The 23,386-nt window shown below is 46.3% G+C and overlaps 1 protein-coding gene across 1 annotated transcript in view; it reads left to right on the forward strand.

Moving 5' to 3' along the window:
* Positions 1 to 23,386, forward strand: part of MSN (moesin) — a 68,417-nt gene that overhangs the window by 17,229 nt on the left and 27,802 nt on the right. Inside the window, exon 2 of the mRNA XM_058536028.1 lies at positions 23,125 to 23,208. Within this exon, the coding sequence (XP_058392011.1) occupies positions 23,125 to 23,208 (84 nt within the window). The remainder of the gene's footprint in view (positions 1 to 23,124; positions 23,209 to 23,386) is intronic.

Raw genomic sequence — 23,386 nt, forward strand, 5'->3', positions numbered from 1 at the left:
AGAGTTCTGAGGCTAGAAAGGAAGTTTCAGCTTTAAACATTAGGCCTTTCCCCTGTTCCAATAATTGCCCAACCTCCCTTCAGTCTCTTCTAAAATATCATGTGTCAAGAATAAAGTTTAGAGAAAATTCTAGTAGTTGGGGGTCTGTGTGGGGACATCCACCTGTCATGTTGTTTGTGTTCTGCCTGCTTGGGGCCTGGCCTGACTCTTTTTCTGCAGCTGGCTTCCTGTGTCACCCTTCTTGCTAGTGTCAGACTACTGCCTTTAAGACTAGTCGAGCTTTCTACCTGGTTGAGTCAATAACTTACTTGGCTTTGCCTTGCTCCTGGACACATAGATGTTTCTTGTTAGGAAGTGAGAATTGTTTGGGGACTGCTTAGACCTAGCTAATAATGTAGGGTCTTGTTTGTGCCTTGGTGGGAGCATGAGCATTGGTCTCACTTCTTGCTGAGTGGAGGAGGTACTGGGGAATCATGAAAAGAGCACTCTTCTGGAGTTGAAGAGCTGGAGTTTAGTCTGGGCTCTGTTAGTGTCTCAGGGCAATCTTGGCTAGGCTCTTGCCCCTTTTGGGGCCATAGTCTGTTCTACAAGGAGTTGGCTTGGCTAATCTATGAGAGTCATTCCTGCTCTGAAAGTCTGTGATTTATTCAGAAATGTTACACTCCCCCAACAGTGGAGGCTGGTCTGCCCCACCTTGGGTAAGGGGATGGTGGCACACATCTCAGAACTGTTCTCATTCTGTGGTGAACTGGGCCAAATGGCAACTCTACTAGCTCTGAGAGGTTGCGAGTGCTCAGCCAAATCTGGCTTTTGGAGGGGAAACCTTCATAGAAGGGCCTTGGGAATGTTCAGGAGCATAACTGGGTGGAGAGGTAGGTAAGCAGGGGTGGCAGGAGTCAGTCCAGGCCTGATTTGGGTGAGGAGGGAAGAGGTGCTCTGGAAAGGTAGTTCTTAGGGAGCTTACCAGAAAAAGGTTATAGGATGACATCATGATGTAGATGGTTTAGTGTAGTCCCTGGCCAGATAGTCCATTGTCACAAGTAGTTGGTAAGCCCTCAGGAATGTGACACCATCACATGAGAATGTTTCACTAGAGCAGCCAAAGGCTGTGGAAGCATGAAGAGCAGCTCTCTCTTGTCACCATCTCCTCTGTGTAGGGTGTGAGGTCCTTAAAGTTGGGCCATTGAGACCAGATGTAGCAAATAGAAAAACCCAGTTCATAATGACAGATATGCCTGGTCCTTTAGAAGAAGGAAAAGTCATAATGCTTGTCTGGTGTGAAAACACGTGTGGTTGAATTTACTAGTGCTGATACATTTTGATTTTTTTTCTTGTGGATATGAAGCAAGGCTGGGAAAAGCGGGAAATTTGAATTCATGATCCTAGTGGCCCTAGGGGTCAGAATAAAGGTGGAGTTTAACTGTTAGAGCTGCCCTTCTTATAGTACGGGGCTGAGTTTTGCATGGGACCAGCTAAGCTCCTTGCCTTCTGATCCACTGGGGAAGTCCAGCTTGCCTATGCAGTTGGTCTTGGCCAGCTTGTGGAAGCACGTGTAGACTCTGGTTAATTGTTCTGGCTTAGGGCTTTGGGCATCAGTATTTTTTAAGAGCTTCCCTAGGATATTCTAATATTGGGCCAGGTTTGATAACTTCATCTCTGATCAAAGCCTCTCCATTGTTACATCTGAGAATACTGAGCCTGGGAAAGGAGAGACCTATGCCAATGTCCATACAGCATAGATACAGCTGAGCTGAGCTGAGACTTTGTCCAGGGCTCTTTCCACTCTACTCTTATAGCTGGAGGTAAAGGTGGCCCTGACAGCTCAACTGGGCAGCCTCTAAATTTTGTTGTTGGGCCTGGATGAGATGGGAGTTATGCGCCAACACCTGCCCTCCTCCACAAGTGTTGGTGGAAAGAGTAGGGTTCAGAGTAACTAACTGGACCCAAGGGAGCTAAGCAGCTGTCTTCAGAGCATGAGTCCACTGGACGTGTGCAGACCAATGGTGGTGGGGGAGAAAGGATAGGACAGGGTGGGAAGTGAGTAATGCTGTGGGCACCAAGACATTCAGTTAGTGGGAACATTATAGGGAGTTGTTGAGTAACAGTCCAAGGACCAGGTGACTTCATTCTTCAGTTCCGTATAGAAGTGCCAGGCTGGGGCCCTGCCTCGTGTCCAAAGCAAGGTGCTTGGGAACTGAAGACTGCTTGTTCTCTGCTTCTTGCTTCAGCTGGGTGGCCTTTACACTTGACTAAGCCCCAGCCCCTGCTGCTCCTATACCTTCAGAGTTCACCAAGCTCTCTCACAAGCCTGCTGGCACCGTATCACAGTGTAGTCTTTGATTATTTTCCCATGGTTTTGTATGTGGTACTTCAATTAGAGAATAAGCTCCTTCTATGGTAGGAAAGGGAACTTTGTTCCAAGTTCTCCCAGGAGCACAAGCAAGTGCTTAATGTGGAGAACCAGGCAGCACCAAGAGGACATCTTGGTTTCTTTTCTCCCACCAGCCTCAAAAGGAACTTTTTATTTGGGGAGAAAGGTGACTGGGAGCTTTAGGGTGGACATAGACCACACTGCATTCTGTGGGACCTGATAATTATATCTTTTCACTACTAGGTGGGGAACCCCTTTACGTAAGGGCTTGTCATAATCTCTGTATTCTCAGTGCCCATTACCCTGCCCCACACTTGGCAGGTGCTCAATAGCTGCTGAATTGGTTTGAAGGCATTTCTTCTCCTGTTCCCTCCATTGAGTCAGACTAGATTCCCTAGAAGCCCTCAATCTCCTGGGGAAAGAATCTAGAAATTAATGGGGAGGAAAGGGCTGCATCTGAACATTGGCCATTGGTGGCATTCCTTGTATCCAGAAGCCCACAGTTCTTAGTGGTAGTTGACTTTTAGGGTACACATGCTTTCACACATACATGTTTTTCTTTTCTTTCTTTTTTTCTACAGGAGGGGCAAGTGTGAGGAACCAGGGCATGGAGTGGGAGGTTAGATGGTGGGCACTCCTGAATGGTTGTTTCTTCTCACCACTTCCTTGTCAGAGAAGTGCTAACTGGACCCGGAGGATCTTAGCCCTAGTCCAGGGGAGAAAAGCTTATGTGCAGTCTTGGCCACTGATGGAGGTCTTTATCCTTTGTGAGCTTTATGGTTGGCATTAGTTTCATTCTTAGCTCTCCCTTCCACTTAGTTTGGTATCTCCAACTTGATTTCCTTTTATTCTCAAAACCTTTTCTAAGGGGATAGGTAGAGAAACAAGCCACATATGTCCCTCTGTTTATCCAGCCCCTAATAAGCTAACTGGGAAGGTCCCCTTCTTACTTCTTTCTTCATGCATGCCTCTTGTTCTTCAAGGCCAGAGGTTTGAGCCAGAAGCATAGGGGCCAGGCAATCCGTGTCTCAGCCCCCGACCTGGGGCCTGCTACTGAGGGGGATCACATACCAGGGCCTTTCTGGTATGTGAATGAACCTTTGGGGAAGATGGTTAGTGGTCTAAGCTTATTATCTATTTTTTTCCCAATGCCTTTACTTAGGAAGGGAGTAGGCTACTGTGTATGATTGTCTGGGCCAGTTATCTTTGGCTAACTTTCAGATAAGACCATTGCTGCCCATCTTCTATGGAAACTAGAATGGGAAGAGAGCTTTTAGTCCAGGTTTGAGGCCTTGCAGATAGTGAGTGGAGTTACTAGCCTGACAATATTTGGTCTAGTCTAGCAATTGGCAAACTTGCCTGGAAGGCTTGTTTTTGTATGTATTTTAAAAATAGATTTCACATTTTAAAAAGCATTTCTAAAAAGGAAAAAGAGGAACATGCAACAGAGACCATATGTGGCCCACAGAATCAGTTTGCCAACCCCTGGTAGTCTATGCTCTTTTTTGTTGTTAGTGCTATCGAGTTGATTCCGATTCCTAGTGACCCAGTGTGCAGCAGAGTGGAACCCTGCCTGGTCTTTTTGTGCCGTCATCTCACCTTCTGGTGCTATATCAGACAATGCTCCACTCCTATTCATAGGGTTTCCATGGCCAATTTTTTCAGAAGTGGGTGCCACAGTCCTTCTTTCTAGTCTGTCCTAGTCTGGAAGCTCTGCTGAAACCTGTCCACCATGGGTGACCTTGCTGGTATTTGAAATACCAGTGGCATAGCTTTCAGCATCACAGCCACACACAGCCACCACAGTAGGACAACCAACAGATGCGTGGTGTGGTTCCCTGACCAAGAAACGAACCTGGGTGATGGCAGTGAGAGCACCAAATCTTAACCATTAGACCACTAGGGCTGGCTAATCTATGCTTTATACTACCAATTTATTGTATACCAATTTCTTATAAACCCATGACTCCTTTATAGTCACCTCTTTCCAGAGCCAGGCACATGGTAGGCCTTTGAATCCTGATTTATGATTGGGCTGCTTGTAGCCAGCCCCTTCCATGTTGGTTACTAACTAAACAAACCAGTCTATCTCCTGGTGTACACTTGGGGTTATAGTCACCAGGGGTTAGAATTAAAATTGTATCCTTCTTGGAGTGGAAAGAACCTGATAGATGATGCTTTCCTCCACCTCACTGTTCCTATATAAGACTTAGTTTTACATCCCAGATGGCCCCAAATCTGTTAAGTACTCAGCTTCTGTTGCTAGTAAGTAGGGAGATTTGAAAACAGAAACACGGTACTCAACACAGGATTCTGGAGCTGGGGCTAGCTCTTCATGCTCCTTCCCCTACGCTGAGCCTCCTAAAATCAAGCCTGGCTTTTTGAGAAGGTGCCTCTTTGTGTTCTTGTGAGACCATGCCTGAACAGAAGGAATCCTGGGTACTTTTGGAGCAAGACACTGAAGCTGTTTGGAGTTGTGGGGGTGATACTAAAGTATAGCTATAGTGATAGGCTTACCTAGACAGAGAAGCATTCCCAGCTCCATCTATAGCCCTTACGCCTGGTGTTTTGGGGCTTTGCACTATGTTAGCTGTTGTGTGTTTATGTGGGCACATGCTGATTTGGTCACCCAAGCCCGTTCATGCCAAGTCTTTGGGTATCTTGTAATGGAGAGAATGTGGTGCCAAGGCTGAGTCACTGTCTTGGAAAGGTCAGGGTTCTAAGAGGAGTTGCACCAGATCCACTCTGGAATGCCTTCTCTTCTCTCTTCTGCTGTGCCTACCCTTCTCCAAACACACCTAGGATTGTAGATGCCCACTATACTCTAGGCTACTAGGCCTGGGGGGCTCAACCACTGGGCTTCCTGATTGAGGGTAACCAAAGCACAGGGGGGTGAACAGCACTCACCAGGGCTGCTCCTCCTTTCCCCTTCCTTAATGTCCCCAAAACCCTGCACTTCCCCAACAGTGTAGAAGACTTGTAGTATATGCAAAGTTGTTTTTGACCCTTGAGGACTGAAGCATATTTGTGGCTAGTCAGTGAGTGAGGTTATCTTAAATAGTTTTAAGGTGACAATTAACGATGAGCATTCCAAGTAGAGTTGCCTCAAGTTTTTCCATGACTTTTTTGGGTGGAGGTCTTGTCAGCATTGTTCAAGGTGACTTGAGAGAAAGAAAGGTGGTAGCTATAAGATAAATGAAGTAGGCCAATTATGTAGAATCATTTTCAACCATTATTTACAGCTGCATGACCTTGGGTAAGGCATTGAACCTTTCTGAACCTTAGTTTTCCATCTTTAAAATGGTGATAATAATGATAACCCACTTCCTTGGGACTTATAACAGAGAAAAGAGCTCATGATTGTGAAAGTACACCTAGTAGGGTGCCTGGCATATTGAAGGTTCTTGATAAATGCCCCATTTCCCTTAATTTCTTTCATTGTAGTTTGCCCTCTTTAAGTATTTGAGATCAAAGAATTTTAGGATGCTAGTTAGGCTTTGCCTCTAAAATTGTGTGCTTCCTAAAATGCACTATCTGATTTTTTCTTAATACATGAGGAAACTGATATTTGAAATAGTGATGCCAATGACTGGCCTAGTTTGTGGCAAACCCCATTGTGCCTTCCGCTGTAGCTTGTTGTGGGGAAACAGTCTGAGAATCTGTTTGGGTGTGTCTGTTGCTTTGTGAAGAGGAACCCCAGTTCTGGGGAGCCTTGAAAGTCCCAGGATGAGAGAGCAGGGGAAAAGGAGAAGACATATATGACACCCAAGTTAGACAGGATGGTTATGAGGTGGGAAGACTAGAGAATGTGCAGAGGGGAAAATGATTAGAGGAACCCTTACTCAAGAGAGCAAAAGAGTTTGTGAAATCAGTGGGTCCCCGCCCCTTTGCAGAAGCCAGGGAGCTGTGGCTGAGGCCCACCCCAAGCCCTTGCTTGCTGGTAGCTTTCACTTCCTCTTGTGTGTGTGTGTGTGTGTGTGTGTGTGTGTGTGTGTGGTGGGGTGTGGGTGCAGGGGGGATCTGAGTTTGGTTACCCTTCCAGGTCTATCTGTAGGTAGACAGGTTTTCCATATGGACTGAAAGTGGGTTGTAGTAGGCTCCTTTGAGGTCTGGAGAGCAGTTCCCTTGAGGTTTGTGGGAGCTAGGGTAGGGAGGGTTCATTAAGCTAAGCTAGTGCCTCAGCAGGGCTGTGTGGAACAGACTCAGCCTCCTATCTATATTTTGTATATTAGGCCACCTTGTCTGGCTTTGTCTTCAGGGATCTCTGTCTCTGCCTATGGTATACCTCTTCCCCAAATCTGATGAGCTAGTGCCTGTGGTGGTAGAAAGGTTTCTAATTTATTCTCTTCTGATCTATTCTGGGAAGAGGGTCAGGGAGTTGGGAAAGGAGGCTTTGATCCTTAACTTTGTACCCTTGAGAGGGTTTTCTTTTCTTTTTTTTTGGTGAGGAAGATTGTCCCTGAGCTAAGATCTGTTGCCAGTCTTCCTCTTTTTGCTTGAGGAAGATTGCCTCTAAGCTAACATCTGTGCCAGTCTTCCTCTATTTTGTACATGGGATGCTGCCACAGCATGGCTTGGACGAGCAGTACATGGATCCGCCCCCGGGATCTGAACCAGCAAACCCTGGGCTGCCGAAGCGGAGCGTGCAAACTTAGCCACTATGCCACAGGGCTGGTCCAAGGGAGAGTTTTCGCATATTGTATATTTCCATGTGGCATTTGGAGGACATACATTGTGTTTCTTGTCTCCGTGTCCTTGTACATGCTGTTTCTCTATTCGGAATACCACGAGCTTGCCTTTCCCTTTAACACCTTTTTCTTGTGACAATCTTATTTATCCTTCAAAACAGGTCAGCTCTTCCTCTAGAAACCTTCTGTCTTCCCACCTTCTCCATTATGGCCTGGGTACCTCTTTATGTTCCCACAGTTCCCTCTGATTACCTCTATCACTGCCCTTGCCTACAGAATGGCAATTACCCATTCACTTGTCTGCATGTCACTCCCCTCAAGAAAAAATAATCTCATGGTCACTCACTCATTTTCACACATGTACATGTGCAAGCATTAGAATCATCTCGATGCCTGGTCCATACAGGGTGTCTGATAACTTGGTGGTATATGAAACCAGCATGTGTGTATATGTGACTGTGTCAGGGGTGCAGGTACTTTCTAAAATATTTGAGGTAGGTAAGAGGTGGCCCTATTTGCTTTTCTAGGTCTTACTAGAATTGTTGGTAAAATTTTAGGACTCACTTTGGATTATGGAACAATGTCTATTGCCTGGGCCATTAGTGAGGCTTCTGGGTAATTGCTGTAGAGATTCCGGTGGGCCTCTTTCCTGCTGCTCCCTGAAGAAACTAGACCAAAGTTAAAACAGTGGTGGTGGGGCTTCTTACTCTACCCAGAGAACTCTGATGTGTGTATGTGTGTATGGGGTGAGTGGTTTTATGCATGTTCACCTCAGCTTTAGGGGGTGCAAAGATTGTATGTTTGTGGTGGTAGGGGTGCTAAAACCCCCGGTATTGTTGGCTGGATAGGTTAAACAGTTTTTACTGGTCTCAGTAAATTGGTAGCTGAGTTTGTGGTTTGGAGGGCAAGATGTGGCTTTATCAACTCAAAACAATACAAAGCCAGCTTTTAGAGAAGTTATATCAATCTACATGGGGACCAAAATTAATAAACTAATGAGCTGGATGTCATGTTCCTATTCTCTTGCCAATTCCCTCCCCCCTCCCTGGGAGTTTTCCAAAATAATCATAGTTCCACAGAGCTGAAGGCATATTTTGGGTACTCTGTACCTCTGTTTCCAGGATAATGACGAAAATGAAGACTGAACTAGTGGCTACAAACAGATAACTAGGGCAGGGATGAGGCCACTCTTCAGCCTTCAGCACATCTACTGGAGGCAGGAGTTAAAAGTTGGTATTTTCTTAAGGCCTATATGATAAACCTTGTTCCTTGATGGGGGCAAGAGTTAGGTTGGACTGCAAGATTAGGTGTGGGGGAGCAGCAGGCTGGGTGGGACTGGGGACATCCTGTTTAGGGGTGGTCAGCCAATGTCCCCCGTACAAGCCTAGCCAAGGATCATGCTGCACTGGAGGTCTGCACTTAGTGAAGCAGTGCTGTGGAGTGGCATCTGCCTTCTGACTTCTCACCCTGGCTGAATGAGGAGGCCCTCCCTGAATATTCAGATGGAATGCTCAGACACATTCTTTGCTGCTTATATTCTGGGAAGGGAAGACAAGAGGGGAGCCAGGGAGTAAGGTGGTCAGAGAGAAGTGAAGGAAAGTTGAGCAACGAGTGTGCTCAGACTGCAGTACCCCCTCTCCAACTCTTCCTCTAAGTTTGTTGGGGGAGCTGTTCCTATGGGTCTGAAGTCATTTTCTTTTTTGGAGTGGCCAAAGCCACTCTAGGCCCATTAAGACTCTGCAAACAATGCTGCTTTAGCAGAAATGCTGATACTGGCATCTAAAACCCATGTGTAGTGAGACCTGAGTGATGTTTGGGAGCATTTTTTTTTTTTTTTTGGTGAGGAAGATCAGCCCTGAGCTAACATCCGTGCCCATCTTCCTCCACTTTATGTGGGACGCCGCCATAGCATGGCCTGACAAGCGGTGCGTTGGTGCACGCCCGGGATCCGAACACAGGCCACCGGCAGCGGAGCGTGCGCACTTAACCGCTACACCACGGGGCTGGCCCTGGGAGCTTTTTTAAAAAGTAAGTTTATTGTATGTTTGCATCTCCTGGTTCATTAATCAAGGAAGAGCATTGGCATGTTGTCTTCCAGTCTCCAAATGTAGGAGAAATTGCCAATTTGTGTTTTTCCAGAAAATTCATTTTTTTCAGAAGTAATTTGGACCGTCACCATCTGTCTCTAGGCATGGATCCTCCCATGTGTAAGGTGCTCCCAGTGTTAGCTGGTCACCCTTCTTGTCCCTGTCTGAAACTGGGAGATTTACTGCAGATTATTTAGCCTGATCAAGCAGAAAACTGCAGCTCCCTCCCTAGTCTACCAAAGCCTCCTCCAGGGAGGGGAAGTGTGGTAATGACATTATCTTTCCCCAGGCAGCCACGTGTTCTCTGAGAACAGGATGTGGGGAGGGCTGGGCCCCAGTCACAGGGTATGGGGGCAGGCTCGGGAAAGAGGGCTGGTGGTGTGGCCATGCAGGTTGGTGCCTGCCTTCTTGGCTTTGAGAAGCATGAAGAGCCCCTGTATTCTTGAGTGTTCACTCACGTATACACCCACCCACCCACGACATGTCTGTGTTCTTACCTAAGAAAGAACTGTAAACACCTGTGAATGAGGCCCAGCTCTTCAGGCTAGAGAAACTCAGTGGCAAGGAGTGGGTGAGCCCAGGCTGCCTACTGTACCAGCCCATGTCTTGTGACTCCTGCAGCCATAGGCCATTTTGGCAAGGTTTTGTTGGGGAAGCTGTGCCCCAGTAGAGAATGGGGCTTCCTTGTTGCTCTTTCCCAGGGCCCTAGTCATTCCCCTCCCCCCAGATGGCTCCCTAGCACGCTGAGGTGATTTGCATGTTCATTTTCCTTTCAGGCCCCATCCTCTTCTCTCTGGCCCCACTACTTCTGCTGGGGACCTTTGGAGATGTGCTGCCTGGGGTGGGGAAAAGAGGATGTAGCTAGCTTCCTGTGCAAGGGAGGGTGGGGTGCCCGCCTTCCTGCCTGTCTGCCCACCCGCCTAGCTGCCATTTACCCACTGCTTGAGGAACTGCCTGAAGAGTTGAGTTCAGAGTCACCAGAGGCTGAGGGGCTCTCCAGAGCATAGGAATGGGGCTTTGCTCTTGTTGATCTCTTTACAGTTCTCCACCGTGGGGATTGCTGAGCTCCCTTTTCCTGGAATCAGAATGCTGAAAGGGCCTTTAGAGGCCAACTGGACCAACTACCTCATATTACAGATTGGGAAACTAAAGCCCAGAGTGTCCTTTAAGTCCTATAAAGCCTCAGTGGCAAAGTTAAGATGAGTAGAATTCTAGCAAGTTAGACCTGGAGCTCTCTCTCTTCTCCCAAGCTGCTAGTCTAGTGGTTTGCAAACTTTATTTGGCTGAGATGCCTGGGGAGCTGCAGTCCCCCTTCAACCAGAATGGTTCTACTTTTATGTACTTCATATTTTGAAGTTTCATGTGATTTTCTGTTTGGGAGAGTGAAGAGGCAGGAAGCTGCTAAAAAAAAAAGTCATAAAATTGAAAATCAGCGAGCAAGACCTACCCAGCATAGTTGGGGACACTCAGACCTAGAGGGGGAAGGGATTATCCCAAGGTTACTGAGACTAGACCCAGAACCAATTTCTGGCCCACTGTTCTTGGCTGGTTGTTCTCAGCTAACGGTGTGGCTCCCTACACCACAAGAAAGATTGTCCCTACCCCTTGCTGCCTTGATTTTCTCCCATCCCAAGAAGAGACCCTCTTATAGCATCCTGAGATAGAGTTAGAGGCCAGTAGATTTCTTGGATGAAACAAATGATAATAAATAAGCCTTTGGAAGGACCCTCTTGTAAACTTAAATAAGAGAAACTTGGAAGGGCAAAGAACAGTGTACTAGTAGTTGGGGAGACCTGGGTTCTAGTCCTGTTTCCTTCACACTTGAGCAAATTGCTATTTACCTCACTGGGCTTCCATTTCCCCCTTCTATAAAATGGTGCTTGTCTCTGCCCTACCTTTCATACAGAATTAAATTCAGTGAGAGAGTGTGTGTGGACAAGTGTCTTTTAAACTGTAAAGCACTGTGTGCTTGAGGCTAGGATTATTATTATATAAGGGTGAGCCAATGGCCCTGCAAGAATCTGGATTGGATAATGAGATTGCAGGAGAAAGAAACTAAAATTTATCAAACATCTAATACATGCCAGCTGCCAAGCCAGGTCCTTTCCTTTAAGTAAAGGAGATGATGTTGTCCTCACAACAATCCTGCGAGGTAGACATTTTTATTCCCATTTTATTTACAGGGAAACCAAGGCTTCAAGAGGTCTAGGGACTTTCAGTGCCCCAGAGCCTCCCTCCAGAACCCGTACTCTCTGTCAGATATTTGTGAAGAGACCTTAAGAATATGCTGTGGTTTCTACTGTGGCTTTCCAACCCATTCCCTGCCCCACTCCAGCCTCTCTCCTCTGGTGGGGATGGGACTGTCTCTTGTTGCCTTCATGTCTCAGTCCTGGGCTCTTTACCCCCAGCTTTCCTTGGTGGTACACCAGGCACACTTAGGTGCCCTTGTTTGGCTTTTATCTGATAGAGGAGCCCTTTGGGTCAGCCATTTTCTCATAGGCAAGAAGGGCTTCCTACTCCCCTGGGTGCTGGTAGGAAGAGCCAGGGGTTTGTTGCTAGTCAGATGGATCTAGCTCTTGGCCAAGTCGTGCAGCTAGAAGATGGCAGTTGCTTCCCTTCATTGAGACTCAATTTCCTCATTTGTAAAATGAGCCTAAGGATGCTTACCTTACATGTGTTTCGTGCTGGTAAATGTTTGACAACAAACTCTTTGGTGAAGCCAAGATTTGTACTGTTTACCGATCCCTGTGGTATAAATACTTTTACCATGGCTGATTTCAAGCTACCAACATGAGGTCCTTGAAGGAAGAGTTGTGAAGAGATGTGTGTGATCAGCCCTAGTGCTAGCTGGTTCCAGTGCACCATTATTAATCACACCTATCTTAGACTCCCATCCTCACTCCTGCCCAACCTGCTCACATCTGTATGCAAATACAGCACCCTCTCACCATGTCTCTTCTGTTCTCCAAGTTCCCAGAGCATCCAGGAAAGGGAGAGTGTCATTTAAGATCTGCTCCTTGCCTGAAAGCTCTCCCAGGAAAGAGTGAATGTGGAGTGTTTAAGGGGCAGAGAACTCAAGAAGGCTTTTTGATTAGGGGCCCTAATTAGAGCACGTTCATCAATGTGTTTTGGCTGCTGAGGTATCTGTACCTGCTCTTTCCTCCCACTGTCTGATTTTTAACCAGATGGGACGATGGTGGAAGACTCTGAACAATGGACTGAGAGTTTGGCCATTCCAGAAAGCACTTAGCTTTCTGATTCAAATTCCAAGGTCTTCTCCTCCCTCTCCTGCCTGCAGAGCCTGCTGTGCTGGGTCCTAACCTCAAGGTCCCTGTCGTGAGGATCTCTGGGCCAGAAAGTATTTTGGAGACCAGACCTCTGGTCCTACCTCTCATCTCATTGCAACAACATCTGTGCCAGGTAATTTTTTTTAAACTTCCCAGAGGATAAGAATCACCTGGGACAAAACTACTACTTCCCAAGCTCCTCCTCTGGAGAGTCTGTTTCAGTAAGTTTGGAGTGGGGTACAGGAATCTGGGTTTTTAAACTAGAGCCCCAAATGAATCTTATGATCTGTTAAGTTTGGGAAACACCACATTAGCACTGCACAACACTCTGCCAGGTTGGCCATTATGCCCGTTTTACAGGTAGGAAGATTGAGAGCTCATGACTTATTATTGGTGGAGCTGGATCTCGCACTCAGGTTTTCAGAATACAAAGCTATATTCCTCTTACAGCAGAAAGATTGCTTTAACACACAAAAGTGTCTGTGGTGGTGAAGAGTGATGTTATTACATAGGGAGGGGCAAGGATAATCTCTGACTTACTTTACAAATAGAAAGACCAGGTTACAGAGGGGTTTGGGGGCAGTAGCAGGATTGATTGCATCCCTGATCTGTTGAGGAGGCGGTCTGTGTTCAGCTCTGGAGAGCTGTTCACCAGGCCCAGTAGCTCAGATGTCTCTGCAGTTGCTCTGTACTTGCTGTGTTTCCCTTCTATCAAGCATCCCTCTAGCCACGAGAGGCTGTTTCGTTGAGGGAACTGTATTCCATGCCAGATGTTCCCAAATCTGGCTGGGCCTTAGAATTATCTGAAGCTCTTAACTTCTGATGCCTGGGCCCTGCTTCTTATATAATAAATCAGAATCTCTGTGAGTGAGGCCAGGGAATCTGTATTTTAAAAATTTCCCCAGGTGATTCTGATGAGGCAGTTTGTGATTTTCTGGATACTTCTGGAATTTGGAGGTCCTGGTGGATTGTGTTGAGGGAGTGGGGACTTGTGTATGTTGGTGACACGTGATTGGAGAAAATGGCAAGGAAGAGCCCAGAATGAGGAAGGAAGATCAGGCAGCCTTTGAAAAGGACAAGGTAGCATAAGCACTCTGTTGTGTTCTGCCTCCCCTCAGGGCTGTGCTTCTTGGGGGAAATCCCCATCCCTCTCAAGAGAGAAAGCATTTACAATAATGCAAGGATATATATGTGTCTACCTAATATGCATGGCTTCACATTGTCTAACCAGCTAGAAATCTAATCACATTTTAGAGTTTGCCCCCAAAGTGAAAGAGTCCTTTATGCTAGAAGAGCTCTCTGGAGGTCTTTTTGGGCAGTCCTTAGCCCTTTGTAGTCGAACATGTTTTTGTTTTAAATCATTCCTGAGAGGTAAGATATTTGTAAAAATATGCTAAAAAATGAGGGGTTAGTAATCATCACATTCTACTTATGATGTACCAAGTACTTTCATGTCTATTATTTTAACTTAAATCTCCCAATAACCCTGGTGTGAGGTTGATATTATTAGACCCATTTTATAAATTAGGAAACAGATTTTCAGAAAGAGGAAGGTCAAATAGGCTCCAAATCCTCTTTCTACTCTACCATGTTTTGCTCCTCAAAGAGCTGAGACTATTATTTCTGGAATGAGGGCTCTAATTTTGTGGTTTCCCCACGTACCAGGTTTGGCTGTTGGCTTACCAGCAAATTTGGCAGGAAGCTGACCTTAGCCTAGCTATGGGTTGAAAACAGAGCTTTTTGACTTGGCCTGGAAGCCTCCCCCTGCCCTTTCATAGTTGACTGATCCTGGCTTCGGTGATTTTAACACCCAGAAGCACAGGACAGGGCAAAAATCCCATGAGCAATGGATGGAACCCAAGCTGAGGCTTGGATCAGCTCCAGTGTGCTTCAGAGCTGTGATGCTAGAGGTTGCTGGGATGTGTTCCTGAGCAGAGAGTAAAGCTCCCTTCTGATGCTCTGGGCAGAACTGTCATCTCCAGGCAGCTGCAAATGGTCTGTGTTTCCAGTTTGCAAATACTTCCTGTGAAAACTTGCAGGCAGGAAGCTGGGTCAAGCAGGAAACTGATGGGAGAGACTGAAGTCCAGTTGGGTATGGCCCCAGAGAGGGGCTTTGCCCATTTGGGAGACTTACTTTATTAATGATGGGCCCTCTTCCCTTTTATTTCAGCAGCTTCAAAGTTTTATGGAGATTGAAGAATCTGTTGTTCTAGGCTACCTGGATATAAATCCATTCCTTAAATTTCCTGCCTCTTTCCCTGCTGCATTCCCCCTCCTCCAACCTCCAGCTTGGGTCTTAGCTGTGCCTGCTACTAGGGACCTTCCCAGTCAGTTGCTATCCAAATTTTTGCAAAAGAAGCTGTCTTAGAAACAAGGGATCTTTGAGTTTCCTTCCATGTTGTTACTCCCTAGAACAGGTGGTGGTGAATGTCTCAGAGCCTGAAAGTTAAGCCTGCCCTCTGTCAAAAGCTAGACTTCCAAGCAGAGCCAGCTTGGAATTTCTCATAGAAGCAAGCTGGTCCAGCCTCTTCCACATAGTCTTTCCAGATCAACAATAGTTTGCCTCAAGTGTGTACTGTTTTCTAAGTGCCTGAGTGCTTCTATGGCTTATTAAATAGGCCAGTGGATCAAGAGCCAGGGTTTTTGTTTTTGTTTTTTTGCTGAGGAAGATTCACCCTGAGCTAACATCTGTGCCAGTCTTCATCTACTTTATATGTGGGTTGCTGCCACAGCATGGCTGACAAGTGGTGTAGGTCTGCACCTGAGATCTGAACCCATGAACCCGAGCTGCTGAAGCAGAGTGCACCAAACTTAACCACTAGGCCACAGGGTCGGCCCCAAAAGCCAGGTTTTTAATCCTTGTTCTTACACTCCCTAGCAGCTTTGTGACCCTGGGCCGGTGCCTCCCCTTTTCTCGACCTCAGTTTCCCCAGCTGTGTATTGCAGAGTTTGAATCAAATGTTCTCTGAGGTCCCTTTCAGGTCTGACAGTTTGGGATTCTGGACTGTTTATTCTCTTGGAGAACAGGGACGAGAAGTTCAGAAGGGTGTTATTCTGGAGGATCCAGATGAGATTCTAGGATGAGTGGATTGAAATTTTGAGAAAGTGTAAAGAGGTGAAATGGCCATGCTAAGGAGCTGGTGGGACAGCCTCTGTGCCTATTTTAGGAAGGAGAGACAGGCTGGAGTGGGGGTAGGAGAGTGGGTGTTGTTTGCTCTTGGGGTATGCCTTGGCTGAGCCAATTTTGAAAGTAATTCCTGGAGTTAGGTGCAAATGGTGAGGAGCTAGTTTCCTTCCTGACTTTTCATGTGTTGAGAGGAAGCTGGGGACTCTACCTCAGCCTGAGGTTGAGCAAAAGGCTGTGTGCAATTAAGCCTGGACTCTTTGCTAAGGTAGCCTGTTTCTGACCGTTTCAGCTTTGGCCTCTGCCCTGAGCTCGCCTCCCATAGTGACAAGGTAGATCACTCATTGCTAAGAAGGGTTAGTTATGTTTTGAGTTATTCCCCCAAATATATGGTAACTGGGGGAGTAACACCCAGTCTCCAATATGGCCTTGTCTCTCAGTTGAAATCCTTCTTGGGGAGCTTTTGGAGAGCAGGACTGGGCCAAAGCAAGTGAAAGGGGACATTTGTCTTTCATGTCCTTTGCAGCAGTTGGAGTGGGTGAATAATTACTGCTGATCCATTAAGGTATGGGTGTGTGTGGAATTGGCTGTGTTTCTCCTTTCTAGAAACTACTGGGAAAAGGCAGAGGCATAGGAAAGGTTAACCTGAGGCAGGGCTTGCCGGCTGGGCTGTGTTAAGGGTCTGGAAATAGGCAGGAAGAGGTCAGAGCAGATAATTGTACCAGGTACCACTTCCAAGTCAACAAGGAAGAGGCTGAGTTGCTGGGAAGGGAGTCAGTGGAGGAGGAGGGGTGGGGGGAGAATGCCTCCTAGGCTAGAGATTCAAAGCAACCCTTGTTTTCCCCTTTATGGAAAACAGCTGCTTGAGGCGGTGCCATCATCCCGAGAGGCAAGACAGACCAGGCCCTGCCCTGCCCTGCCCTGCCCTGCCCTGCTCTGGCTCCAGTTTTGGCAGCAGGAAATGGTGGGTACTGGAGCCTAAATAATGGGGATAGGCAGTTTGAGTGACACTGTGGTGACTGTCCTCTGTCTAGGGAAGAGACTGAAGTTCTGGGGTTGCCATGGTAGGGCTTGTCATGGTAGGGCTTGTCCTGCCTCTGGCCCCTCTCCCTCACTTAACCTTTGCCTTCTCCATACCAGCAGCTCCAATGAAAGCCCAGAGGAGAATGGGGAGGTGGCAGGTGGGGAGTGAGGTCATTGAGCTCAGACCCAACTGGCTGACTCACAAGCTCTGCCCCGGTGAGGGGGCCTTCCCAAGCAGTGCTTCCCAGATGTGCCCAGGTTTTCTATGCCAGAGTGTTTGGGCCTTGGCCAAAATAGTTGCCAAGGCGGTGTCTGAAGACAGCAGTGAAATCAGCATGACTAGAGAGGTGGAGTTGTGGAAAGAGTTATGGGAATATCCAGAAGACCCAGTTTCACCACTTGCTGGCTGAGTAAATGTGGCTTCAGTGATGTTAAGTGAGAGTGTGGGTGATAGGGCTTGGCAAATAGTTAGATTTCAGTAAGTTCAGTGTTCATTTCCATCCTTCTGTCACCTGCCTCTGTGCACTTCAGTTTCCTCATCTGTGAAGTGGGACCGGTAATTCCAATTCCCTCTGTTTTACAGGTCTGTGCTTCAGGCAAGTTACTTTAAATTATTTGACTCTCGCTCTGCTTTCTCCTCTGTTCCCCCACACTCCTCGCCAGGAAAAAGCCACCTTGTACTTCAGTGACATGGGGCAAGTGAGGGGAAACATTGACCTGATCTCCTCACTGTTGCCTGGCTACTATTCAGCTGGGTGCTCCTTGCTCTAGGGAAAGAGATGGTCCCTTATTTGAAGCTGGCCAGGCCCAAGTACCCTAGCTGCTGCAGCCAAGGCAAAGGTAGCATCTGGCCTGGTTATTTTTATTTCTCAGGCCAGCCATCTGGTGACACAGGAGAGATCCCAATTTGTTGAGGGCTTTGGATGGGAGACGACTGAGATGGGCTTGTTAGTGTCCAGACTTTTTTTTTGTTCTTTAAACCCTTAATGTTCTTCGGAGACACAGTCTTTGACCTCAAGCTGTGCCTAGATCCTCAGGGACAGGCTTAGGTAGGGATTTAGTTCTCTGCTAGGGACCACATTTTGAAATGCTACCCCACTCAGGCCAGCTCCTCCACTCCTGCCAAGCTGAGGGGCTGCCTGGGAACTTTCTGCTGACTTTGGAGCCTTTATTTTCAGATTTTTGCCTCCCAAGCTAGACCACCCTCTTCTCCCCATTGAGATTGCAGAGGCCAGGCCTAAAAGGAGGGCAGTGGGTGACCACTAGGGTGGGCATCCAGTGGTCCCTGTGTCGCAGTGGGTCTGGGCCTGCAGCTCATCTTACACGCTTGGATACCAGATTAGTCTAAGGAAGAACAAGGGATCTTTTTTTTTTTTTTTTTGAGGAATATCAGCCCTGAGCTAACATCTGCCAGTCCTTCTCTTTTTGCTGAGGAATACTGGCCCTGGGCTAACATCGTACCCATCTTCCTCCACATTATATGGGACGCCACCACAGCATGGCTGGACAAGCGGTGCGTTGGTGCGGGCCTGGGATCTGAACCTGCGAACCCTGGGCTGCCGCAGCGGAGCGCGCGCACTTAACCGCTCCGCCACCCGGCTGGCCCCTAGAACAAGGGATCTTTGTTCAAGACTCCCGCCCTACCCACCTTTAGGCCCCAGTTATGTTATTACCCTTACTCCCTCCTACCTCTGACACACAGAAAGTAGGAGAGCACAGACCCATGACCCTGTCCTCACGACTTACATTTTCTAATGAGTTAAGTGGTGGCAAGAATAGAAGTCCCTTTGTGTTTGCTTTTCTTTATAATTTTTTTTTAAACCTAAGGTTATTTGTCCCCACAGTGAAATTCAGGTAACCTCAGGCTGTTCTCCCTGGAGAAGCAGCCACAGTGGAATGGCAGAAATCCTGAGCAGCGATTCTGGAGAAGTAGGTTCCAGCTGGACATCTTCAGATTTTAGGAGAGCCCTTGTTCTGGGATGATTCCCTATCTAGGAGGAAGGAAGCGTGGACAACACCAGCGTGTTTGACATGTTTACTCCCAACCCAGGCTGGGTCTTTTTTCTACCAAGTGATTTATTTAAGAAATATTTCTTTTTTTTTTTTTAAAGTATATTACTTTTATTAATCCTTTTCTTTTTTTTTATAATTTTATTTATTTGTTTATTTTCCCCCAAAGCCCCAGTAGAAGGTTGTATGTCACAGCTGCACATCCTTCTAGTTGCTGTATGTGGGATGTGGCCTCTGCATGGCCAGAGAAGCGGTGCGTCAGTGCGCACCCCGGGATCCGAACCTGGGCCGGCAGCAGCGGAGCGCGTGCACTCAACCGCTAAGCCACAGGGCCGGCCCCTAAGAAATATTTCTTTAACAAATATTTGAGTTAAATATTTGGGCCTATGGGCCAGAACCTGAAGATGCTAGGTTGATACGACCTGCGATTGACATGATCTGCAGGAGATACTGGCTTATTTCCTTTGAAAATTGTTCCCATCGTTTGTTATGGCTGAGTAGTATTCCATTGCATGTATATACCACATCTTCTTTATCCATTCGTCCCTTGATGGGCACTTAGGTTGCTTCCAACTCTTGGCTATTGTGAATAAACGCAGCCATAAGAAACGATGAAATCCAGCCATTTGTGACAACATGGATGGACATTGAGGGTATTATGCAAAGTGAAATAAGTCAGAGGGAGAAGGTCAAATACCATATGATTTCCTTCATTAAGTAGTAGATAATAACAACAATAAACAAACACATAGAGACAGAGATTGGATTGGTGGTTACCAGAGGGGAAGGGGGGAGGGAGGAGGGCGAAAGGGATAATTCGGCACATGTGTGTGTGATGGGTTGTATTTAGTATTTTGGTGGTAAACATGATGTAATCTATGCAGAAATAGAAGTATAATGATGTACACCTGAAATTTATACAATGTTATAAACCAATGTTACTGCAATAAACAAAAAATCAAAATAAAAAAAGAAAATTGTTCCCAATAGTGTGAATTAAAGGGAACTCCCACGCTAAAATGTTTCCCCGGAGTCCCACCCTTTAACTCAGTTTCCTCCCTGAGCACTTCTTCCAAAAAGCCCTGTTCTGATTCTGACCCACCCTTCTCAGAACCTCCCGGCTGGCTAGCCACTGCCAACAGGATTAAGACCCTCCCCCTACCTTCCCAGCCTCTCTGCTCACTCTTCACTCTGCAGCCCTCATTCACCCTGGAGTAGGCCTGCATGCTTGCTTCTAAACGGTCATCTGCATCCCTGTCTCCTGGGCCATCGCGCGCATTCCCTACCTGGGGCCCTCGGGTGCTCTTCTCCCCACTCCTGCAGTCTCCCTTTTTCAAAATCCAACTTATCCTTAGAGACCAGTACAAATACCACTTTGAACCGTGGTTCTTTATTTCCACAAAAGGTTTCCTCCATTGGGGAGGGGTCTGACCCCCTCTTGGGGTCAGGGACTGATCCTACAGCTCTAATGACCATAGTTCCTTAGACGTAGTGTTCCATTAATATTGGGTGAACTGAAATAAATTTATAGGAATCTCCTTAACCTGGAGTCCTCGGGCCTCCATGGGTTCCATGGATATAATTTGAAGTAGGAAGGATCAGTGAACTTGGATGGAGGAAAATTATATATTTGTTTTCACTAAATTCTCACTGAAATTTAGCCCTTCTTTCAATTATGAATGTAGGCAAAAAAAAAAAAAAAAAGCAGTAGTAATGGTGGTACCTATGATTTTTGTCACCAATGGAAATCTAAGATATTTTTATATTACAATTTAGTTGTTGTAGATTTCTCAAAATATCATTTATACTCAACACAAAGTTGAGATTACAGTAGTAATAAATAATAAGACCCAGTGCTAGGTAATTTCGTAATATGATAATAAAGAAAGACATTGAATTTTGATAACTATTTCAATATAATTGGTATCTTTGTATCTACTTTATTTCATGCATTTACAAATATTCTGAAAAGGAGTCCATAGATGTCACCAGACTGCTCAGAGGGGTCCATGGCACAAAAGGTCAAAATGTTAAATGTTCCCACCTCTGAATGTATATGCTATGCTATATCTGTCTATTTCTTATATTCCCTTTCTTAGTACTGTTGATTTAGCCAACATCTTGTGAGTACCCACTGAGTCTTGGGTGCTAGAGAGGTAACTAAGTAAGACAGGAACTTTGAGGTGAGAATGAAGTCCAATGTACTAAAAGGCCCCCTATCCCTTTTCCACTCTTTCCTATCCCCTCAGTCATTGGTGTTTTGAGTTCTCCCCTGACCTGGCTCAAGGGTGATTTTAGGCTAGATATTGAGGCCAAATTCTAGCCCATTGGGCCTTATTCTTCCTACCTTATGAGGACCCATTCTGTGGAGGTCACTGGATTGGCAGGAAGCCTAGGGTAACACTGAGTCAAGGTGGCTAACCTTGCCCATTGTCTCCCACTGGGGTACTTGCCTTACTTGTTCCTGCCTTCAGGGCCTTTCCTGTCCCATTGTCAATCCTGAAATAGATTTCCTCCTTGGCTCCCTGGTGAGATTTATTTACAAAGTTGTTCCCCAGGCCTGGTCCTCATCAGAATTGTTTAGCTGGCAAAATGGCTGTCTGGCCCCCTCTTCCCCGCTAACTGACCCCTGTGCTCAGGAAAGGCCCAGAGGTGTCAAAGGCTGATAAGGCTAATGTCTTACCCACTCCATGGGGATTTGCTTCTTTGACAATTCTATTTTCAGTCTCCCCCCAATAGTATAAGTAGTATGTGAACATCTTAGAAAATGTAGATTAGTTTTTTTTTTTTTTGGACTTAAAGAAGGGAGAATGCACTCCTAAGATCACCATCCAAAAACCAAGCCTGACTTGACTAACGCTTAGGCATGATTCCAATCATCTCTCTATGTATACTTTTTATAAAATTGAGCTCATGCAATCTCGTTGCTTACTCTTCTTCACTTCACTTAATATTACTGAAGTATTTTCCCTGGGCATGAAATAGTCTTCATTGACCATATAACAAGCCATCTTGTGGCTGTACCATATAGATTATGTAAGCAAAATGTCCAATAATTAAAAATTTAATCTTTGATTTATTTTAATGGGAGACATTTTGCATTTCAGTGTAAGAGGGGCTTAGCATATTGGTTTAAATTGTGTGGTTTGGACTTAGATCTGAATTCAAACTCTGTCTTCTCCTCTTACTAGTGACGCGACATCAGACAAATATCTATTGCTTTTTTTTTTTTTGGTGAAAAAGATTGGCCCTGAGCTAACATATGTTGCCGATCTTCCCCGTTTTGCTTGAGGGAGATTGTCTCTGAGCTAACATCTGTGCCAGTCTTCCTCTATTTTGTATGTAGGACACTGCCACAGCTTGGCTTGATGAGTGGTGTGTAGGTCTGTGCCCAGGATCCAAACCAGCAAACCCTGGCCCACCGAAGCAGAGCACATGAGGTTAACCACTATGCCACTGGCCTGGCCCCTGACAAATATGTATTTCTTCATCTCCAATGTGGAGATAATACTTTCTACTTCACAGGGTGATTCTTGATATTAAATGGGGTAGTGCATATGAAGTGCCTACTGAGTACTAAGTCTCCATACATGAAAGCTGTTGCTTATTGTTGCTGTTACTACTATTACCACTACTACCAAGTTTTCAGCCAATGGAACAAACCTCTAGTGATGAAATTTCAGCTATCATTGACCTGGGCTAGGGGATCTATTCGTAAAGGTGGAGGGTACTTTTTCTAGTGCCTGTGAAATCCTGTGTGTGGCTTTTATTTTCATCTAGGCCTGTCCCTGTCCCTTTTCCCTTTCCTGACTTGGCTTTGGCAGCACCTCTGTGCTGCCCACACCTACCTCTGTTGAGGCCCCTTTCCTCTCTTGTGCCTGGGGGCACCAATGAGACATAAATACAGGAAGCATTAACAATGCAAGTTGGTATATAGAACCATAGATGTCAGCACTGAAAAGGTCCTTGGAGATCAACTAGTGTAATTGACCTCTCTCTCATTCCTACCCTTGCACAGATGAGGGGAATTAAGGCCCAGGAAATGGATAAGACTTATCCAAGGTTATAGACTGAGCCAGTTACAGTGCTAGGCTTGGAACCCAGTGTTCTTTATCCTATCCTTAACTTGCCTCTGCAAAGACCAGTGCTGTAGATAATCCAGGCTATAGATCAGAGGTGGAGAGAGAATGCTGTGGGCTTGGAGCTGGCTGGTGTAGATGGAGAAGGCTTCCTAGAAGAAGCACAGTCAGCACTTGCTTCCTCTTGATAGTAGGCTGATTAGCATTCATTTGTTTGCCCCTTGGTAAGCATTACTCTGTGGCTATGTTTTTTGTCTTCAGTAAGCTGGTTGAGAGCAGGGGCTGAATTATTGTTTGTTTGTTTCAATATTCTCCCTTCCTTCCCACCAATATCTAAGTTGCTCAGGTTCTTAGCATCCTAGTTCCCTCTTCTGTGGTTGAACAGAGACACTTGTCCCAGGCTTTGCTGAGCACAGAGCCGGACAACTAATTTGCCTCCTTTGATCTCATCCTAGATCAATGTGCGTGTGACCACCATGGATGCAGAGCTGGAGTTTGCCATCCAGCCCAACACCACTGGCAAGCAGCTGTTTGACCAGGTAAGGGAGGAACTCGTTGTTCCTTAACCTATTCCACTTCTCCCAGTAGCTCCCCCCACAATGACTGCTTCTTAGGAATCTCTTCTCCTACTTGCTCCTCCAAGATGGGTCAAAACAAAAGCTGACCCCAGCCTTAAAAACAAAGGAGGCAAAGTTTAACTTTGGCAGCCTGTACCTT

This window comes from Diceros bicornis, chromosome X, assembly GCF_020826845.1.
Source record: "Diceros bicornis minor isolate mBicDic1 chromosome X, mDicBic1.mat.cur, whole genome shotgun sequence".
NCBI classification, from domain to species: Eukaryota; Metazoa; Chordata; class Mammalia; order Perissodactyla; family Rhinocerotidae; genus Diceros; species Diceros bicornis.